The sequence below is a fragment of the Ranitomeya variabilis genome, chromosome 1 (assembly GCF_051348905.1).
Source record: "Ranitomeya variabilis isolate aRanVar5 chromosome 1, aRanVar5.hap1, whole genome shotgun sequence".
NCBI classification, from domain to species: Eukaryota; Metazoa; Chordata; class Amphibia; order Anura; family Dendrobatidae; genus Ranitomeya; species Ranitomeya variabilis.
The window spans coordinates 107,310,934-107,329,682 of NC_135232.1; the positions used below are offsets into that span (position 1 = coordinate 107,310,934).

General features: G+C 40.3%; 1 protein-coding gene across 1 annotated transcript in view; it reads right to left on the reverse strand.

Moving 5' to 3' along the window:
- SV2C (synaptic vesicle glycoprotein 2C) overlaps positions 1-18,749 on the reverse strand; it is a 334,443-nt gene that overhangs the window by 65,357 nt on the left and 250,337 nt on the right. The window contains exons 5-7 of the mRNA XM_077287335.1: positions 13,070-13,203; positions 11,962-12,051; positions 8,355-8,465 (exon numbers count right to left, since the gene is read on the reverse strand). Of these exons, the coding sequence (XP_077143450.1) occupies positions 8,355-8,465; positions 11,962-12,051; positions 13,070-13,203 (335 nt within the window). The remainder of the gene's footprint in view (positions 1-8,354; positions 8,466-11,961; positions 12,052-13,069; positions 13,204-18,749) is intronic.

An 18,749-nucleotide genomic window follows, 5' to 3' on the forward strand; every position in this document is an offset into this window, starting at 1 on the left:
TTCAGCCAAGCATTTTTTGCTGGAGAAAAAATGTAGCTTCTTATATGCACATGTTGAGTTTTTTACCTCCGTATTTGTAAGCCAAAACCAAAAGTGGAAAAATCAGGGGAAAATTTTTACCTCAGTATTTGTAAGCCAAAACCAGAAGTGGAAAAATCAGGGGGAAAGTATAATAGAAAGGCATCACCACTTCTATATTTTTCACCCACTCCTGGTTTTGGGTTACAAATACTGAGGTAAAATACTCCCAAAATATTCAACATATGCATGTGGCCTTGTTACAATTCCAGGAAAGATGATGGGATTTATAGAAGTCTCACACCCACTATGATCTTTTTTTACTCATCGTAAGGCCAGAGTCACACTACCGTATAATACGGACGAGTGCTATGCAATAAAAAAAATCGCATAGCACTCGGACCAGTATTCCTCTATGGGGCAGCTCTCATCATCGTTTTTTTTTTCTCAGCCGTTTTTTTGTGAGAGTGAAATCGTAGCATGCTGTGATTGTGACCCAAACTCGTCCAAGACTCGGCTCACTTGCACCCATATAAGCCTATGGGTGCGAGTGAGACAATGCACATCACTCGGATATCAATCATCAGAGTGCTGTGCATTATACGCTGATCCCGGCAATGGAGGAGATGGAGAAATTAGTTTCTCCGCCTCCTCCGCAGCTGTACTCCGATCCGTTCTGTGTGAGAGGCTCGGAGCACAGATGCATGACACTCGGCTCCCGCTCGCAGCCATAGACAGGTAATCCACAGGTTAAAAATAGCTATGCATATCCATAAAATCTGCACTAGAGTGTATCAGAAAAATTTTGTTGAAACCAACATTAAAAACAAAACAACTTTATAGCATGACATATAAAAAAGAGAGGAAAACTGCATCAATACCGCATGTAAAAAATGCAATATAAAACGCAAGTAACCTAATTTACTTAGGGCAGAGACAGACTGCTGTATACCTCATGCGATAATCGCATCGCACTGCACTGACTGGCCTGGCACCTCTCCTGACCTGAGCAAGACTGTATGATGTATTTCTATGCAGCTGTCAAGCTCAGGTCAGGAGAACCGACAGTACGAGGTTTACGATGACATTCTCACACGAGAAATACGGCAGTCTGTCTCTGCCCTTAGAGTAGGAATTCTGCAGAAAATCTACAACATAAAAAACTCACCCAAAACTCATCTTGGGAACAAAGCCTAAAACAGTGATCCATCTATTGTAATAGTGATTTCAGCAGTGAGTACTAACTTTGCATCAATGTAACTATGCCCCTGGTTATGGGTCCCAAGCATCTTTCTTGCCTGCCAATTGCCTGGTCATATATGTTCCTCCTTGGACATATTGCTGTGTATGATATGGTATAATTGCTCACCTCCTACCTATCTTCTTTCCCAGATTGTTTTATAAAGAAGCCAGTTCCAGAACCTAATAGGTTTGAGAAAATAATGTGCAGGCTGGCACAATGCCCTATTTGGACTGCCATCTGCTTAATATTTTAAAGGATGAATGCCCTGGACTTAGTGCAACTTGCACTTTTGGTAGCTAATATTAGCTAATGCTGGGCTTGCTTTTTAAGACTGCTGGCAGATTTTATCTAAGCAAGTTTGATTTAACTAGTCAAACAGAAGGAAAGGATTTGTGCATATAATCACAAAAGATAACATTGCCGGTATCTGGCTAATCACAGATTAAGCAGACCTCTGATGTTGTAAATCTAGATGACTTTTATACCAGTAGATCTGTATCACTGGTTCCATACTGGTCTAAACCCAGAATAGGATTAAAGAGGATTATATCAGAGATTGTATTTTGCTTTGGGATGATGTAAAGGATAGACCCATGTTATATTCAGTGCTTAAAAACAAGTTATCGCTAGTGATGACTATTCGATACTTGATCGAGTTTCAGGGTGCTCGGGCACGCTCAATACTTGTGGGAGTATGATGGGTGCTCCAGTGCCATGCTCGAGTCCCCATCTCACATGTTTCGCAGCTGTTAGACAGCCTATAAACATAGAGGGATTGCCTGCCATACACAGTAATGCCATAGCCATGTTGGCTACAGGCATTGCTGTGATTGGTTGGCCGCATTGCATCATCGGATCTTATAGAAGACCAAGTGACGTGATGCTCGGTACACTGTCCTCTCTTTAATAGATGAATAATCCCACCGCTCAGTGCCTGTGAAGATATTTACTATCCATGTTGCTGGCACTGAGAGATGGGCATGGGTAGCAGAAAATATTAATTTTGAATTTACATCTGCTTAACTGGCCAGCGCGCGGCTCTCACTGATGCTGACATCAACCGAAAAAGTGAGAGCAATAATCGTTACACATCCTCAAAGGGCTGCGCAAGCCCTATTCCAAGATACCATTAGTATAGTACAAAATAAAATCAATTGACAGATTTCCTTTAACATATTAAATAAATTAAAAAAAAACAGCTAAGGTAAAGCAGACAGTCGAAAGCCTATATTATCATGCTGGGAAGGTCCATAGTTATTTGGCCCTTCCCAGCCTAAAAATACCAGCCCACAGCCGCTCCAGAAGTGGTGCATCATAATATATGCATGAATTCTGGGGCTTTGCCTGGCTCTTCCCAATTGCCCTGGTGAGGTGGCAATTGTGATAATGTTTTGGGGGTTAATGTCAGCAGCTGGCTGACAACAAGCCCTGCTGTTATTAATGGAATGACACTGCCATTACTAACCCAGTAGTAAAAAGAAATAAATACACACAAAACATCTTTATTTGAAAAAATCACTCCCCAACAATTTCCCTCTTTCACCAATTTATTCAAATAAAAAACCTGTAGGTCAATCGCAGTTTACATGGAAGTCCGATGACGATCCCAGACTGTCATCCAAAATCTATGGAGCTTCATTCAGAGAGAGAAGTTCGATAGACTATCGCATCAGCCACTGTCGAGTGCAGCATGAGACCCAGCGGCTGTGATGAATGGTGCTGTCAGTAAGGTTACCGCAGTTCACAGCCACCAGGTCACACAGGGCAGTTAGAGAGCCGGAATGATGAGCGATAACTTGGCATTAAGTCACCGCTGATCATTCCAGTTCTCATGCTGCCCTCTATGTGACATGGCACTGTAAACTGCAGTAACCTTAATGACATCACTGCTTATCACAGCCGCAGGCTCTTGCACTGCCCTGTGACCCGGTGATGGTGATGAGTGGTGACTAATGTCATCACAGTCCCTGGCTCTTGAGGAGTGCAGCATGAAACCTGGCAGTGGCTGCTGGTAACCTATGAGGCTTCATTCTCAAAACAAGGCTCCATAGGTTTTGGATGACATAGAACCTTGTGGTCATCTATGGACTATGGCGGACCAGCATGGTAGTCTTCATATTTTTCTTTAATAAATTGGTGAACCATGGAAAGAGTCAAGAAGTTTTTCTAAATAATGATTTTAAATAAAGATTTTTTTGTGTCTGTGTTTTATCTTTTTTTTACTACTGGGTTAGTAATGTGGGTATCTGACCTACACTTCTCCATTACCAACACCAGAGCTTGATGTCAATCAGCTGCTGACATCAACCCCAAAACCCAGTACCTCGATTGCCACCACACCAGGGCAATTGGGAAGAGCCAAGGTAGAGCAGCAGAATTGGCACATCTAATGTTATGCGCCACACCTGGGGAGGCTGCGGGCTGGTATATTTTGGCTGGGAAGGGCACAATAGCAATAGACCTCCCCAGCTGTCGGCTGTCTTCTTTACCTTGAGTGGTTATCAAAAATAGGTGGGTCCCAAATTAATTTGTTTTCATTTATTTATTTTGTCATAAAAAACTGCTCGATAAGCTCACACAATACACTAAAGGGTGCAATGTTATATGTTGTGATATTGCAAAATTATCTATCTATCTATCTATCTATCTATTTGTCTGTCTGTCTCTCTTTATATAAGCATTTTTCCCTTATTTAAACTAGCTTATACTATACTCTGAAATACTTTGGTGCACTTGCACTCCTTCAAAAATGAGAAAATCCAGTCTCTATCACCAGTTCAAAATCACTCAAAGATCATCCAGGTATTTTTTTATGGCATCACCTTGCCTAGTATACTGTGTGCAGTCTATTGACTAGTGAAAATGTCTACGATGTAGATTGTAGACTAAGCAATAAAGACAAATCAACTTTAATTAGTGAAATAACCAGCCATAAATTACTTATCCAGATGTACAGAGAATATAAAATTAAGAGACCCACTTACTGAAGACCAGGAATTTATAACTTACTAAAGGCTTAACATAAAAGAATTCCACAAAGAGATATAACCTTTATTAGATTTAAATTAAAATTCTACCAAATTTGCAATGAACGCCTGCATGAAAAGCAATAACCCAGATATATCAACTCAAATTGTAGGCTAGGTGTCACGGTTTCTCCTATCTGAGTGTCTGGATGCAGTGAATGGCAGATCTAAAGTCCATTCTAGGAATAGAGCATGCTGAGCTGTCTCGGAGTGACAGTTTAGCCATCCAATCAGGACTAGGGTGTGTCGGGGGTTCATCCATGTGTCTCTTGTCCAGAGTAATTACCTGGCTATTTAATCAGCGATCTGCCTTTGATTGGTGCCAATTCTAGCTTTGCGCTTGAAGATTTGTCCTGACCATCAGTTTGCCTAGCCCTATTGTCATGATCTACTACCTTCTTGGAATATTGACCTCAGACTGTTTTCTGACTACACCTTCATCTCACCCCTCTGTCTTGTCTCAACCCTCCGTGAGTAGTGACTAGCGCCACAGTACGTTATTGGAGGTAATAGTGTAAGTAGAACATAGGACTAGGTACCAGGGCTCAATAGGTAACATATAGTGCCATGCGAAAGTATTCGGCTCCCTGTGACTTTTTAACCTTTTCCCACATATCATGCTTCAAACATAAAGATACCAAATGTAAATTTTTGGTGAAGAATCAAGTGGAACACAATTGTGAAGTTGAACGAAATTTATTGGTTATTTTAAATTTTTGTGAAAATTCAAAAACTGAAAAGTGGGGCGTGCAATATTATTCGGCCCCTTTACTTTCAGTGCAGCAAACTTACTCCAGAAGTTCATTGTGGATCTCTGAATGATCCAATGTTGTCCTAAATGCCTAATGATGATAAATATAATCCACCTGTGTGTAATCAAGTCTCCGTATAAATGCACCTGCTCTGTGATAGTCTCAGGGTTCTGTTTGAAGCACAGCGAGCTTCATGAAGACCAAGGAACACAACAGGCAGGTCTGTGATACTGTTGTGGAGAAGTTTAAAGCCGGATTTGGATACAAAATGATTTCCAAAACTTTAAACATCCCAAGGAGCACTGTGCAAGCGATCATATTGAAATGAAAGGAGTATCATACCACTGCAAATCTACCAAGACCCAGCCGTCCCTCTAAACTTTCATCTCATACAAGGAGCAGACGGATCAGAGATGCAGCCAAGAGGCCTATGATCACTCTGGATGAACTCAGAGACCTACAGCTGAGGTGGGACAGTCTGTCCATGGCACAACAATCAGTCGTACACTGCACAAGTCTGGCCTTTATGGAAGAGTGGCAAGAAGAAAGCCATTTCTCAAAGATATCCATAAAAATTGTTGTTTAAAGTTTGCAGCAAGCCTCCTGGGAGACACACCAAACATGTGGAAGAAGGTGCTCTGGTCAGATGAAACCAAAAATTGAACTTTTTGGCAACAATGCCAAACGATATGTTTGGCGTAAAGGCAACACAGCTCATCACCCTGAACACACCATCCCCACTGTCAAACATGGTGGTGGCAGCATCATGGTTTGGGCCTGCTTTTCTTCAGCAGGGACAGGGAAGATGGTTAAAATTGATGGGAAGATGGATGGAGCCAAATACAGGACCATTCTTGCAAAAGACCTGAGACTGGGACAGAGATTTGTCTGAAAATCTACAATGGAATGGTTCAAAAATAAACATATCCAGGTGTTAGAATGGCCAAGTCAAAGTCCAGACCTCAATTCAATCGAGAATCTGTAGAAAGAGCTGAAAACTGCTGTTCACAAATGATCTCCATCAAACCTCACTGAGCTCGAGCTGTTTGCCAAGGAAAAATTGGCAAGAATTTCAGTCTCTCCATGTATAAAACTGATAGAGACATACCCAAGCGACTTGCAGCTGTAATCGCAGCAAAAGGTGGCGCAACAAAGTATTAAGTTAAAGGGGCCGAATAATATTGCACGCCCCACTTTTCAGTTTTTGATTTTGCACAAAAATTTAAAATAACCAATATATTTTGTTCAACTTCACAATTGTGTTCCACTTGTTGTTGATTCTTCACCAAAAATTGACATTTGGCATCTTTATGTTTGAAGCATGATATGTGAGAAAAGGTTGAAAAGTTCCAGGGGGCTGAATACTTTCGCAAGGCACTGTACGTATCTTAGGCGTAAAAAAAAGGAAGTGATAAGCATCAGGAAAGTGACAAAACAATGAACAATAAGGAAAAAATTTGAAGATCTCTTCATGTTATACCCTGTAAAATGGCATAAACACATAGAAGAAACAAGTCTTTACAAAACAGCATCATTATTTGTGCCAATTAGTGATGAGCATACATGTTCTGATAAGTTGTTATCTGAGCATGCTTCGGGTGTACTTGAATAACATGATGTGCCTGTTTGGTAGGCAATCCATGCATGTGTTGCATCTGTCAAACAGCTGTGAGACATGCAGGCGCGTGGGCGCAAACATATTATTCGAGCAAGCTGAAAACACTCCGTTAGCACCTGAGCATTCTCTGATTACACCTTATGTGAGCATGTTCGCTCATCACTAGTGCCAATCCATAATAAATTGCATCAACGTTGCCAATTACTAGGCAATACATTAGTCCCTATAAAAAGAAAACACATAACTGACTGCTACAGTGGATCACTGACGCATTTTCCCTCGAACAAGTGGACGCTCCTCAGAGGAATGATTTGTAGACCTATAACTGTAGCGCTATGTATTGATGCAAGTGCGCATTTCTTATTTTCTGGGCGTCATGTACAAATGTAAATGTGCAAAAATTTCTACATTTCTGTTTTTTTTTTCAGTCAAGATGGGGTGCAGAGTGTACATTAATGAGAAAAAAAATAAACTTTTTTGAATTTACCAAATGGCTGCAATGAAACAAAGAGTGAAAATTTTAAGGGGTCTCAATACTTTCCGTACCCACTGTAGTTCCCTATAGCATGTGTTTATGTAAATACTTGTTTCCTCTCTGTATTGATGTTTATTAAGTTGCTAGATTATTATTGGGGGGGCACAGGGAAAAGACGACATTGATCTGGGGTGTGACATCCACTTTTGTTAGGGTGCCAACCTCCGTAGTCCAAAAAGGCACTTTTTAGGGTTTAGTAGGGAGTCATATTGCAATTTTCTTCCTTACTGTTTATTACTACTTCATTTTCCTGGTGTGTATAGCTTCCATTTTTACACCTGAAATATTCATATTACCTACTTATGTGTTTCAAGTTCTATTCATAATTTATTTTTGTAGTCTAATTATTTATGAACCTTTATGTCAAATTTATAGTTCTTGCTGGACGGTAATAATGTTCTTGGTGTAGGAGTATATAACAGCTGTAGGCTTATGCTGTTAACTACTTGAACCTTAAAGGGAATCTGTCACCTCTTTTTTCGCATCTAAGCTGCAGCCACCGCCATTAGGGGCTTATCTACAGCATTGTATAATGCTGTAGATAAGCCCCTGATGTAACGTGAAAGATAAGAAAAACAAGTTAGATTATACTCACCTGGGTGCGGTCCCGGTCCGATGGGCTTCGCAGGTCCAGGTCCGGTGCCTCCCATCTTCATGCGATGACGTCCTCTTCATTGCTTCTGTCGCGGCTCATGCGCAGGCAGAATTGTCTACCCTGTCTTTACGCAGGAGCTGCAACATGCAGCAAGGAGGATGACGACATCATATGAAAAGGCGCCGGACCCAGACCTGCGACACCCATCGGACCCGGACCGCTCCTGGGTGAGTATAATGTAACTTGTTTTTTTATCTTTCAGGTTACATTGGGGGCTTATTTACAGCATTACAGAATGCTGTAGATAAGCCCCTAATGGCGGTGGCGGCAGCTTAAATGCGAAAAATGAGGCGACAGATTCCCTTTCGGCAAACAGCAGAAGGCACTGTTTGAACTTTGAGAGTTTTGGAGTGTTCTGTATGATGTCTCTGTTGTTTTGTTGGTATCACTTCTTTTCTTTTATCCTCCACGTTGAGATGAAGAGAGCACTGGTAATTCTTCTGAAAGCTAAAATTTGCAGTACTTAGTTGTTTTTAACCAATTCACTATTCTTATTATTTCACTTACACCATACAGTTCAGTGCGAATCCTTACAAAACCTCTTCTGTACCATGTACCCGTGTCTGTCTCAATTTCAATGAGCTCATCGATTTGTTTTGGAGTTTTGATGCTATGAACCTGAAAGAGAAAAACAGACCAACATATTGTAGAAATCCAGAAATGTGGGTGAGCAGTCAGCTCTCTGTTACAGATTGAATTTATTACATACAGTATTTTGTAGATAGCACCAACGTATTCCATGTTGTCGACAAAATTGTCACAATTCACATCAGTCACAGTTCCAATGGGGCTCACAATCAAATTTCTGGCACATTAGATCCAATTACTAGGGAAGTTACAGTAGGTTCCCTATCAGTATGTTTCTGGATATTGGAAGGAAACCTGAGTTCCCACAGAAACGCATGCAATTACATGGAGAACATATAAATTCCATAGACGTGTTACCCTGTCTTTCTGTTACGTAGCTTACATAAATGGCAACTAGCAGCAGAAAGTAGAAAACATTTGAGGCACATTTAGGCCCCCTACAGTAGGATTCTCTCAAGGGAGCTGTCACCAACAAAATGCTAATTATATCACTTATAACTGTACAGTATGTAGGGGACTAAATCCTTTAGTATACATTACAGTGGTTGTATTGACAGAAAAAAAAATATTTCAGATGCAAAAGAAGGAGTTTTGGTGCATCTTAGGCGTGGCCAAGGGCTTAGTGTACTATGTGTACTATTATACCACTTCAATTGACATATTTTAACACTTTGTCATATCTTGATTGACATTGCTACCTGAACTCAGCTACTCTTTACTTCTGAATGACACTGCAGGAGCTCAGCTCACATAGTGTCTTGGTGGGTTCTCATTGTTCGCTCCTTTCTGCAATATATAATGCTATTACGTGAGCTGGGCTCCTGCCGTGTCCATGCGGGGATGCAGAGCCACTGATTGCGTACAGCAGCGCTCTCCTGATTGAAGGAGCGTAGCAGTACACAGAACCCTCGACCATGGCAAAGGTGTAACAAAGCATACAAAATATTGTTTTTTTCTGACAGCTAAACTACTGAAACCTATACAGCAGTCATGCCTTTTATAGGGGCTTAGTCCTCTACATACCAGTATAAGTGGTTTAATTAGCCTTTTGGAGACCCCAGACTTCTTTTAAAGATTTTTTTGATAAATCTAAAGCTCCTATTGAACACGTAACACACAGAGCCGCATTACAGATCCATGTTTAAGGGGTTATCCACTAATTAGACAACCCATTATTAAAAAATTCCCTAATGTAAGATAAAATGACAGTCATCTCCTGCACCAGCAGTGTGCCTGTGATGCCAACACCAAGTTCTTAGTGCTCACGTGACACTGACATTATTATACATTTGCAAATTGCCTCTTCTGAGAAAAAGAGGAGTTAAATCTATAGCGCCACCTGTTGGAAGTAGCGATCCTACAAGTCACAATCAACCCTTTAACAAGTCACTCTCCATAAGGAGAAACGTTACCCCCTTAGACCTCAGTCCAGAGCCTCTCATCTAGCCAAATCAGTTCTCATGCTTCGCACTGACGAGGGCCAACAGCCCGAAACACCGTGTCTGTGAATTGAGATACTGATTTGGCTTTTATCCTAAGTCATATTGCACGACTCGTTAAAGGGTTGATTGTGACTTGTAGGATCGCTACTTCCAACAGGTGGCGCTATAGAGTTAAGTCCTCTTTTTCTCTGAAGAGGCAATTTGCATATTTAATTTCCCAGAGGAGCATTGCACGGCGAATAAGCCTCCTTACCTTGACAAGCCAGCTGGTATGTCACTCTCAATAATTAGAAATGTTATTATTATACATTGACATTATTATACCAAGTGAGTGCTGCAGCCAATCAGTGACTGGTCAGCACATTTCTCACACTTTTATCAGACGTCCGAGTTTCATCCAAGGAAAGTGTGAGTGAAGTGGTTGCTGATTGGCTGCAGCGCTCACAAGGTATAACAATGTCTCGGGAAAGGTAGGAGACCTTGTGCCCATTTCGGTGGCTCAGCACCGATGCGGGAACTGAGTATCTATTCTTTATATTTTACACTGGAAAAATACAGGATTTAAGAAGAGGTGTCCAAATAGTAAACTACCCTTTAAATGTGTCAACACACCCAATCAGATACTTGTATCACATATTTATGAGATTTTGGCGCATATAGGATAAAACTGTGTATCTAGACAATTGTATTTAAATGTCTATACTTAATATGGGCAAAGGCTGTGAATTTGTGACCTAAGGCACTGTTACATGGGTCAATGATTCGCTAAACAAGCTTTTCTACAAGTATTTGTTCCCAATCACTGCCCCAAGTTAACAAATTCACCAACAAAACACCAAGAATCATCATTGGGGGGCATCACATTGCCTTGAGTAACAGGAAAGTGGTGGCTCTCTAAGGCCACTGAATGAACGGCCAATGACAGCTCCATGTAAGACCTCATTCACACATCGGTATTTTTCACATACTTAAAAAAAAATAGTACCGGTATCATTAGTATTATAGATCTAGGTGTCATCACTGATCTTCACAAATGAATACATAGGTAAATTTCAGAGCTTTTAATCCTTTGCAATGTTAAATACAGACCACACACAGATGACACCCAGATGTTTATTTAAGGACCCATAGACGTGTGTTGGCATTTTTCATCTGTAATACTTTAGAAAAATGGACATGTCTCTGTGAGTTTTAGGGTTCGCTCACACTAGCGTATAAAAAAAACTTGGTCCCATTGTCATCCAGGAGAGTGGGACGATTTTTCTCACTTGTCATCAGTGTTGTGTCCATATGTAATCTGTTTTTTACTTAACCTTTTACAGGACCATTTACAGTTTCCTATGCTACAGAATTGCTACAGAATTGCAATGTGTCCATAAAAATTGGATGTCATACTGATGGTTCGTATAGCATGTGATTTTTTTCTGGCACTGTCCAATTTCAAAGAGAAATCACAACACACTGCGTTTTTTCTCACACCGAATACAGCTAAGAGAGAATACGCAGATCAGCGCTGCCTTATAGAATAACAAGTGCAATTCAATTTATTAATCAGATTGCACTCATCCGATGTATACGCTGGTGTGAGCGAACCCTTACATGGAATCACGGACCACCGTAAAAAAACACGGACATGTGACATTAACTATACTGATTGCATGTTGTATCTGTGAAGAACATGGATAGAACATGTATGTGCAACACGGACGTGTGAATGGAAGCAAACATGCACTGATTGACCTGCTATATCTGCAATTATTTGCCCCTGTAATTGGGCCTTTAGCGTACGTTAACATGATCATAAAAGCAATTAGTGATGAGCAAACGTGCTCGGATAAGGTTGCCAAACAAACAGGCAATCCCTGCATGTGTTGTGACTGTCTGCCACCACAAAACATGCAGCAGAAGGGACTCGAATATACTATCCGAGCACGCTCAAGATACTCGGATAACACCGGAGCATACTCGGATAACACGTTATCCAAGCATGTTTGCTCTTCTCTAGTAGACACTTAATAGGAGATGTTGGGAATGGGATATATTACTAATTCATTGGTAGGAAGAAAACATCTCATGACACTCACAGTAAATACTTTCTCTGGTTGTCCACGAGCCCTCATATTTGTGTCATGAATTTGTTTCAAGATCATCCAAGCTTCATCATGTTTTCCAATCTATAAAATGAAACAAATAATAAATGGTTTAAAAACAATAACTGGATGCAGCTAGAAAGCATTTTATATATATAACTCTATTAACAAATACATTACATTAAAATAATTGTCCTATTAGTGCAGTTGCATAATAAATGCATAGAATGTATAAATCTAGCCCTAGAATCCACTCGGTTAAAAACTTATCTTCTTTTTTGCAACATATAAAAATCCTAGATTTAGAATTAAATCTGTAAACGTGATCCGGCAAGGACTAAGAACTTGGTTCTGAAGCACGTCTGCGGTTTTTATTTTGTGTGTGGTGACTGGTGAGTTCCTAGGATTTTTAATATGTTGGAATAAAAAAGATTATTTTTTATCCAGGTAGATTTCAGAGCTGAATTTATGCATTCTATATATTTTACGTCACTTATGGCACCTCAATTCACGTCTAAGTATGGCTACAGACATAAAATAGATCTAAGAATATGTTATAGACATTTAGAAATTACAATAACTCAACATTTAGCTATCGATGTTCCTCATTAACATTTCGACGGTGGTAAGGAGATAAGGGGCTGCCAAATACCTCTGGCCCAGTTTATATTGGCAGAGTCGAATAATTGTTCAGACTATAATCTAGTCTGTAAAATATATGTTTTCCTCAAGATGATAGTGCACAGTATAGCGGATCCCAAAGAAATGTGATTGTTGCCAAATCCTTGTCTAATTTTGCAGGTCCACAGTATCAAATCTTTTATTACCAGATATTAGACTTCTTATATATCTTATGGAAGGAAGGGTAAGGCCATGTGCATAAATTGACTATTTGGTGAGATTGTTACCTCAGTATTTATAAGTCAAAACCAGGAGAGGAGCAATCAGAGGAAAAGTATAATAGAAACACGTCACCTCTTCTGTATTTTTCACCCACTCCTGTTTTTTTCTTACAAATACTGAGGTAAAAAGCCCAAACATTCAATGTGTACACGTGGCTTAAGTGTTCTACAACAACTGTCGTTCACATTTCAATTCTCACCTCTAAAAGGAATCGTGGACTTTCTGGCATAAATGTAAGAGCTACGACTGCAGAAACACACGGTAGTGCACATACGATGACGAAAACTCTCCAGCTGTGGAACTGATAGGCTGATCCCATACTAAAACTCCATCCTGAAAAAAAATCAGAAATTCGACCAGATTAGTAATATATGACAGGCACATTTACTACGGCTGTCTGATAATCTGAACTCTAACCAGTGACAAGATCATATATAACCAAGGTCAGGATGAAGCAACTCAATTAGATTCTTACACACGAATAGGGCTATGTATTGGAGGTGGGGCAGAAACAGAAAGAGCTAAGCCAACCTAGACCATTCACTTATAACATTTGCAACAGGTCTCGACAGATGCCAACACGGATGCATAAATGTGTTAGCTGTTGTTGGTAGGTATTTTCAAATTTTGCTGGCCCTGGTTTCGAGCTGCATCGAAAATAAAAAAAAATACAGGTCCGGTGTAACAACTAAAGAGCCGGACATGAAAGAACAATCTTATTTAAAACAATGGTGTTTGCAAGTAGTAGCAGATGGAGCGTTTCCTATACAAATCCCTGAATCACTTGTGACACCGTTGCTAAGTTTTTGGTGATGCCATGTAAATAAATTCTGCTTTAAAGCTGGGTTCACATGTTTCCACTGCTCAGTATCACCACTGATGACAATCACACATCAGTTGCTATCAGGACTTTTTGCCATCCTGATGAATCAGACCACCGGACCAGCACTTGCTGTTAGAATCTGTTTTGTTTTTGACTATCTGCCATCTTAATGTGGTTTTCTGGCTGCTGGTCTTTTTCCCCTGCTGGGTTGTCTTAGGTCAGGTGATTGTATCATTCTTTATTACCCAGCACCTGCCTCCCATTCCTTGCTGGACAACAGTGTTTATCCGCTAGAGTTCTGGCTAGGTGCTTTGATAGCTTTCTGTGTTGGATTTTATGCGGTTCTGGGATCTCTGGTTCTGCTATCTTACGTTTCTGTTTTCAGTTGGTTTCTGCAGCCCTCTCTGTGTATTCTATTAGGAGGTGACCTGTTTTTTTATACCCAGTCCTTAGATCTTTCAGGGACCTTCTTCTCTCTATCTATAGGTCTTCGCTGAGATTAACCTAGGATCGTCGGTGGGTCTATTCGCAAGGAATGGGTTGCCCACTCCATCGTAGGGTATCAGCCTAGTCTCAGTGCAGGGTCAGTTTTCCCCCTTCTATCCTAGTTCTGTGTTGCAGTTCCGTAACACTTGCACTTGTCCAGCATAACAACTGATTCAACGGACAGGTGGGAACAATCCCAATGCAAACAATGGAATATGTTTCTTCATCAGTTTCCATCTGGTGTTTTATTTAAATGTCAGATCTCAATGACAACGCCGTGTCGGATGTATGTGCAGGGGGTGATGAAGCCAATGCCCTACGCTGTTAGCTGGAATAATAAATAATGCAGTATACCAAAGGGCAAGGCTCCATATGCATCTTCCTGATCGCTTCCTGGCTTTTGGGGAAAGGTTATTACTTCATCTCTTCCTAAAGACTGTATAAGTCTACGTTCTCACAATGAATATTTGGTGGCTTTATGATGTTGCAGATTTTCCACAGCCTTTCCGCACCTATTAGCTAAATTAGGTTACTTGTTCTTTTCATTGCATTGTGTTGCATTTCTATCTCTGCTTTTGTCTCTTTTTGCTGTGAAATGTTTTAAGTAAAACTGCTTTTTTAATATTTCCTGGTATTTGGCTTTGACAGAACTTTATTACTACAGTCATGTTTGGGTTACATCCATTTCAAGAGCATTTATGCAGCGTAAACACACTAAAAACACATGTGCATTTTTCCCACATCTAATGCATTTGTATTGGGTAAATCGGCACATAAAATTCAGCGTACCTGTAAGACAATCTGACATGTTGCGGATTTCAAACATACAACGCAGATCAGTTTACGCAGAGTAAAAATAAGCACAGCGGGAATTAAATTTCTATAAATCCCATTCACTTTGCTGGAATTGTAAGGCGCTCCAATTTTTTGCACAGTGAAAATGCACCGCGTCACATACTCAACAAAAAGACTCATCATGGGAACTTAAGTTTATTCACATTTTTCTGTCCATTAATTCCCACATATAAGGCTATGTTCCCACTATCAGTATTTGGTGAGTTTTTAAAGTTGCAGAATTTTTGCACCATTTTTGCACCTTCTATGTAAATTAGGTTACTTGACTGTTTTTCATTATCATTACATTTTTGTGTATGTTTTTTAATGTGCATTTTTATTGAGTTTTTTATGCTGCGTTTTTTGTCTGGTCATGTATTAAATAAAGTTGCTTTGTTTTTAACCCCTTAATGACTAGAGATGAGTGAATAAGTTTGGGTCCCTCCTTATTCGGCAAGCTATAGCGCTTACTGAATAAGCTGCAGAGGGAACCCAGATACATGGAGCGCGCCAGCTAATCAGCTGTTCGGCACCGCAGCTGCATGTGTCACGGCTGTGTGACAGTCACAACGCATGCGTGGAGAACCCAACAAACAGGTTGTCCATGAATGTGTTGTGGCAGTGAAACAGCTGTGACACATGCAGCTGTGGCACCGGACAGATGATCAGCAGGAGCAATCCAGGAAGCCGGGTTCCCTCTGCAGGTTATTTGGTAAGCGCTATAGGTTGCCGAATAAGGAGGGACCCAAACTTATTCGCTCATCTCTATTAATAACCAGGCCAAATTTTTAAAATCTGACCAGTGTCACTTTATGTAGTAATAACTCTGGAACGCTTCAACATATCCCATTGATTTTGAGACAGTTTTTTTCATGACACATTATACTTTATGATAATGGTAAACTTAGGTTGATATCTTTTGTGTTTATAAAAATATCAGAGATTTGACAAAAAAAAAAATTAGCAATTTTCAAACTTTGAATGATTGATTAACCATTTAATCCAGGTAGTTATACCACACTAAAATAATAGTAAATAACATTTCCCTCATGTCTGCTTTACTTCAGCACCATTTGTAAAATGTTGTTTTATTTTGTTACATTTTTAATACATTTAAAATGTTAGCAGTAATTTTTCATTTTTTGCAAGGAAATTTACAAAACTTATTTTTTACGGACCAATTCAGTTTTGAAATTACTTTGAAGGTCCTATATATAGGAATCTCCCAAAAGTGAGACCGTTTTAAAAACAGCGCCCCTCAACACATTCAAAATAGCTTTCTGGTAGTTTATCAACCCTTCAGATGCTTTTCTGGAATTAATGCAAAGTGACATAACAGGAATGAAATAATTTATTTCTCCACCTAAATGTTTCTAGCTTTTGAACACGCCGCTATAGTTGGAAGACTTAAAGGCTGATATTTGGCCATTAATTGCCATCGCAATCATCAGGACCACACGATCAAGATCTCTGGGTGCCGTTGGGGTTAAGGTACCTTCACACTAAACAACTTTCCAACGAGAACGACAATGATCTGTGACATTGCAGCGTCCTGGATAGCGATCTCGTTGAGTTTGACACGCAGCAGCGATCTGGATCCCGCTGTTATATCGCTGGTCGGAGCTAGAAGTCTGGAACTTTATTTGGTCCCTAGATCGGCGTGTATCGTCATGTTTGACAGCAAAAGCAACGATGTCAGCAATGTTTTTACATGGAGCGTGAACGATAAGTGAGTCGCCGTTACGTCACTGGATCGCTCCTGCATCGTTCTGGAGTTGCTGTGTTTGACGTCTCTACAGCGACCTAACAGCGACGCTCCAGCGATCTAGTTTAGGTCGGATCGTTGTCTATATCGCTGGAGCATCGCTTAATGTAACGGTACCTTTAAAGAGAGAGACCCCGCAGGTCAGTTTATTCAGCATAAAAAAAGAACAGTGGACATGAAATTTCTATAAATCCCATCCACTTTGCTGATACTGTAAAACGCTGGGTTGTTGCAGTAGCAAAAATGTGCAGCATCAAAATCACGATAAAAACAAATTGTGTGCACAGTGACCATAAAGCACATACACATTGTCCAAACAGTCTATACAAAAAGTACAGGGTGGGTCATTTATATCGATACTCCTAAATAAAATGGGAATGGTTGGTGATATCAACTTCCTGTTTGTGGCACATTAGTATTTGGGAGGGGAAAACTTTTCAAGATGGGTGGTAACCATGGCGGCCATTTTGAAGTCGGATATTTTGGACCCAGCTTTATTTTTTTATATGGGAAGAGGGTCATGTGACACATCAAACGTATTGAGAATTTCACAAGAAAAACAATGGTGTGCTTGGTTTTAACATAACTTTATTCTTTCATGAGTTATCTACAAGTTTATGACCACTTATAAAATGTGCTCAAAGTGCTGCCCTTTGTGTTGGATTGTCAATGCAACCCTCTTCTCCCACTCTTGACACATTGATAGCAACACCGCAGAAGAAATGCTAGCACAGGCTTCCAGTATCCCTTGTTTCAGATGCTGCACATCTCGTATCTTCACAGCATAGACAATTGCCTTCAGATGACCCCAAAGATAAAAGTCTAATGGGGTCAGATCGGGAGACTTTGGTGGCCATTCAACTGGCCGACGACAACCAATCCACTTTCCAGGAAACTATTCAGCTATGCACTGAAGATGGCACGTTCCCTGAGTTTTTCCAGCAAGCTGGTGCACCACCACATTATGGGTGTCAGGTCTGAGCATTCCTACATGGCCGCCATGGTCACCACCCATCTTGAAAAGTTTTCCCCCTCCCATATACTAATGTGCCTCAAACAGGAAGTTGATATCACCGACCATTCCCATTTTATTTAGATGTATCCGTATAATTGGCTCACTCTGTGTATATTTGTCCCCAATATTGACATAAACAATTTCGCAAAAAAATAAAATAAAACAAAAAAAAAAATGAGCTGCAACATATAAAATAAGTTTGATGAATAAAAATAAAATGAAATGCATATTCATTCCCAAGAAAAGAGATTAGGAAAAAGCTGACTCATCACAAAAAGTCTTTCCACTTAAGATTTCTACATTCCCTTCCAGTCCATTGTATTTATTATTCGGTGTCCTTCAGTGACACGTCAGTAATGCCTGCTGAGCACTGCTACCATAGTACCCTGACTATTCTCCATCCAGACGATATCCCATCTATCACTGAGTCCACAGTGCAGGTTTATCTCCGTCACCCCATAAGTGCGCTGAATGTAGATTTCTACTTGGCTATAATCATAGCATAATGCAGAAAGCGGCCTTGATACAATGATTAATGAGCTGCGGCTGAGTCACTTTTTCCATCCAAATACCGATCCTGCACAGAACGTATTTCAGCCCTTTGTGTTACGTGTTTATCTTATCTGTTACAGTCATGGATTCAACCATTTAATTACTTTTTCTTTTAATACACTTGCAAAGGACTTTTTCTTCTATGGCTTACCAACTGGCTCCAGCTAGTTAATACACCGAATTTATGGAATATTATCAGTTAAGGTACCGTTACACTAAACGACTTACCAACGATCACGACCAGCGATACGACCTGGCCGTGATCGTTGGTAAGTCGTTGTGTGGTCGCTGGGGAGCTGTCACACAGACCTCTCTCTCCAGTGACCAACGATGCCGAAGTCCCCCTGCAGCACCCGGGTAACCAGGGTAAACATCGGGTTACTAAGAGCAGGGCCGCGCTTAGT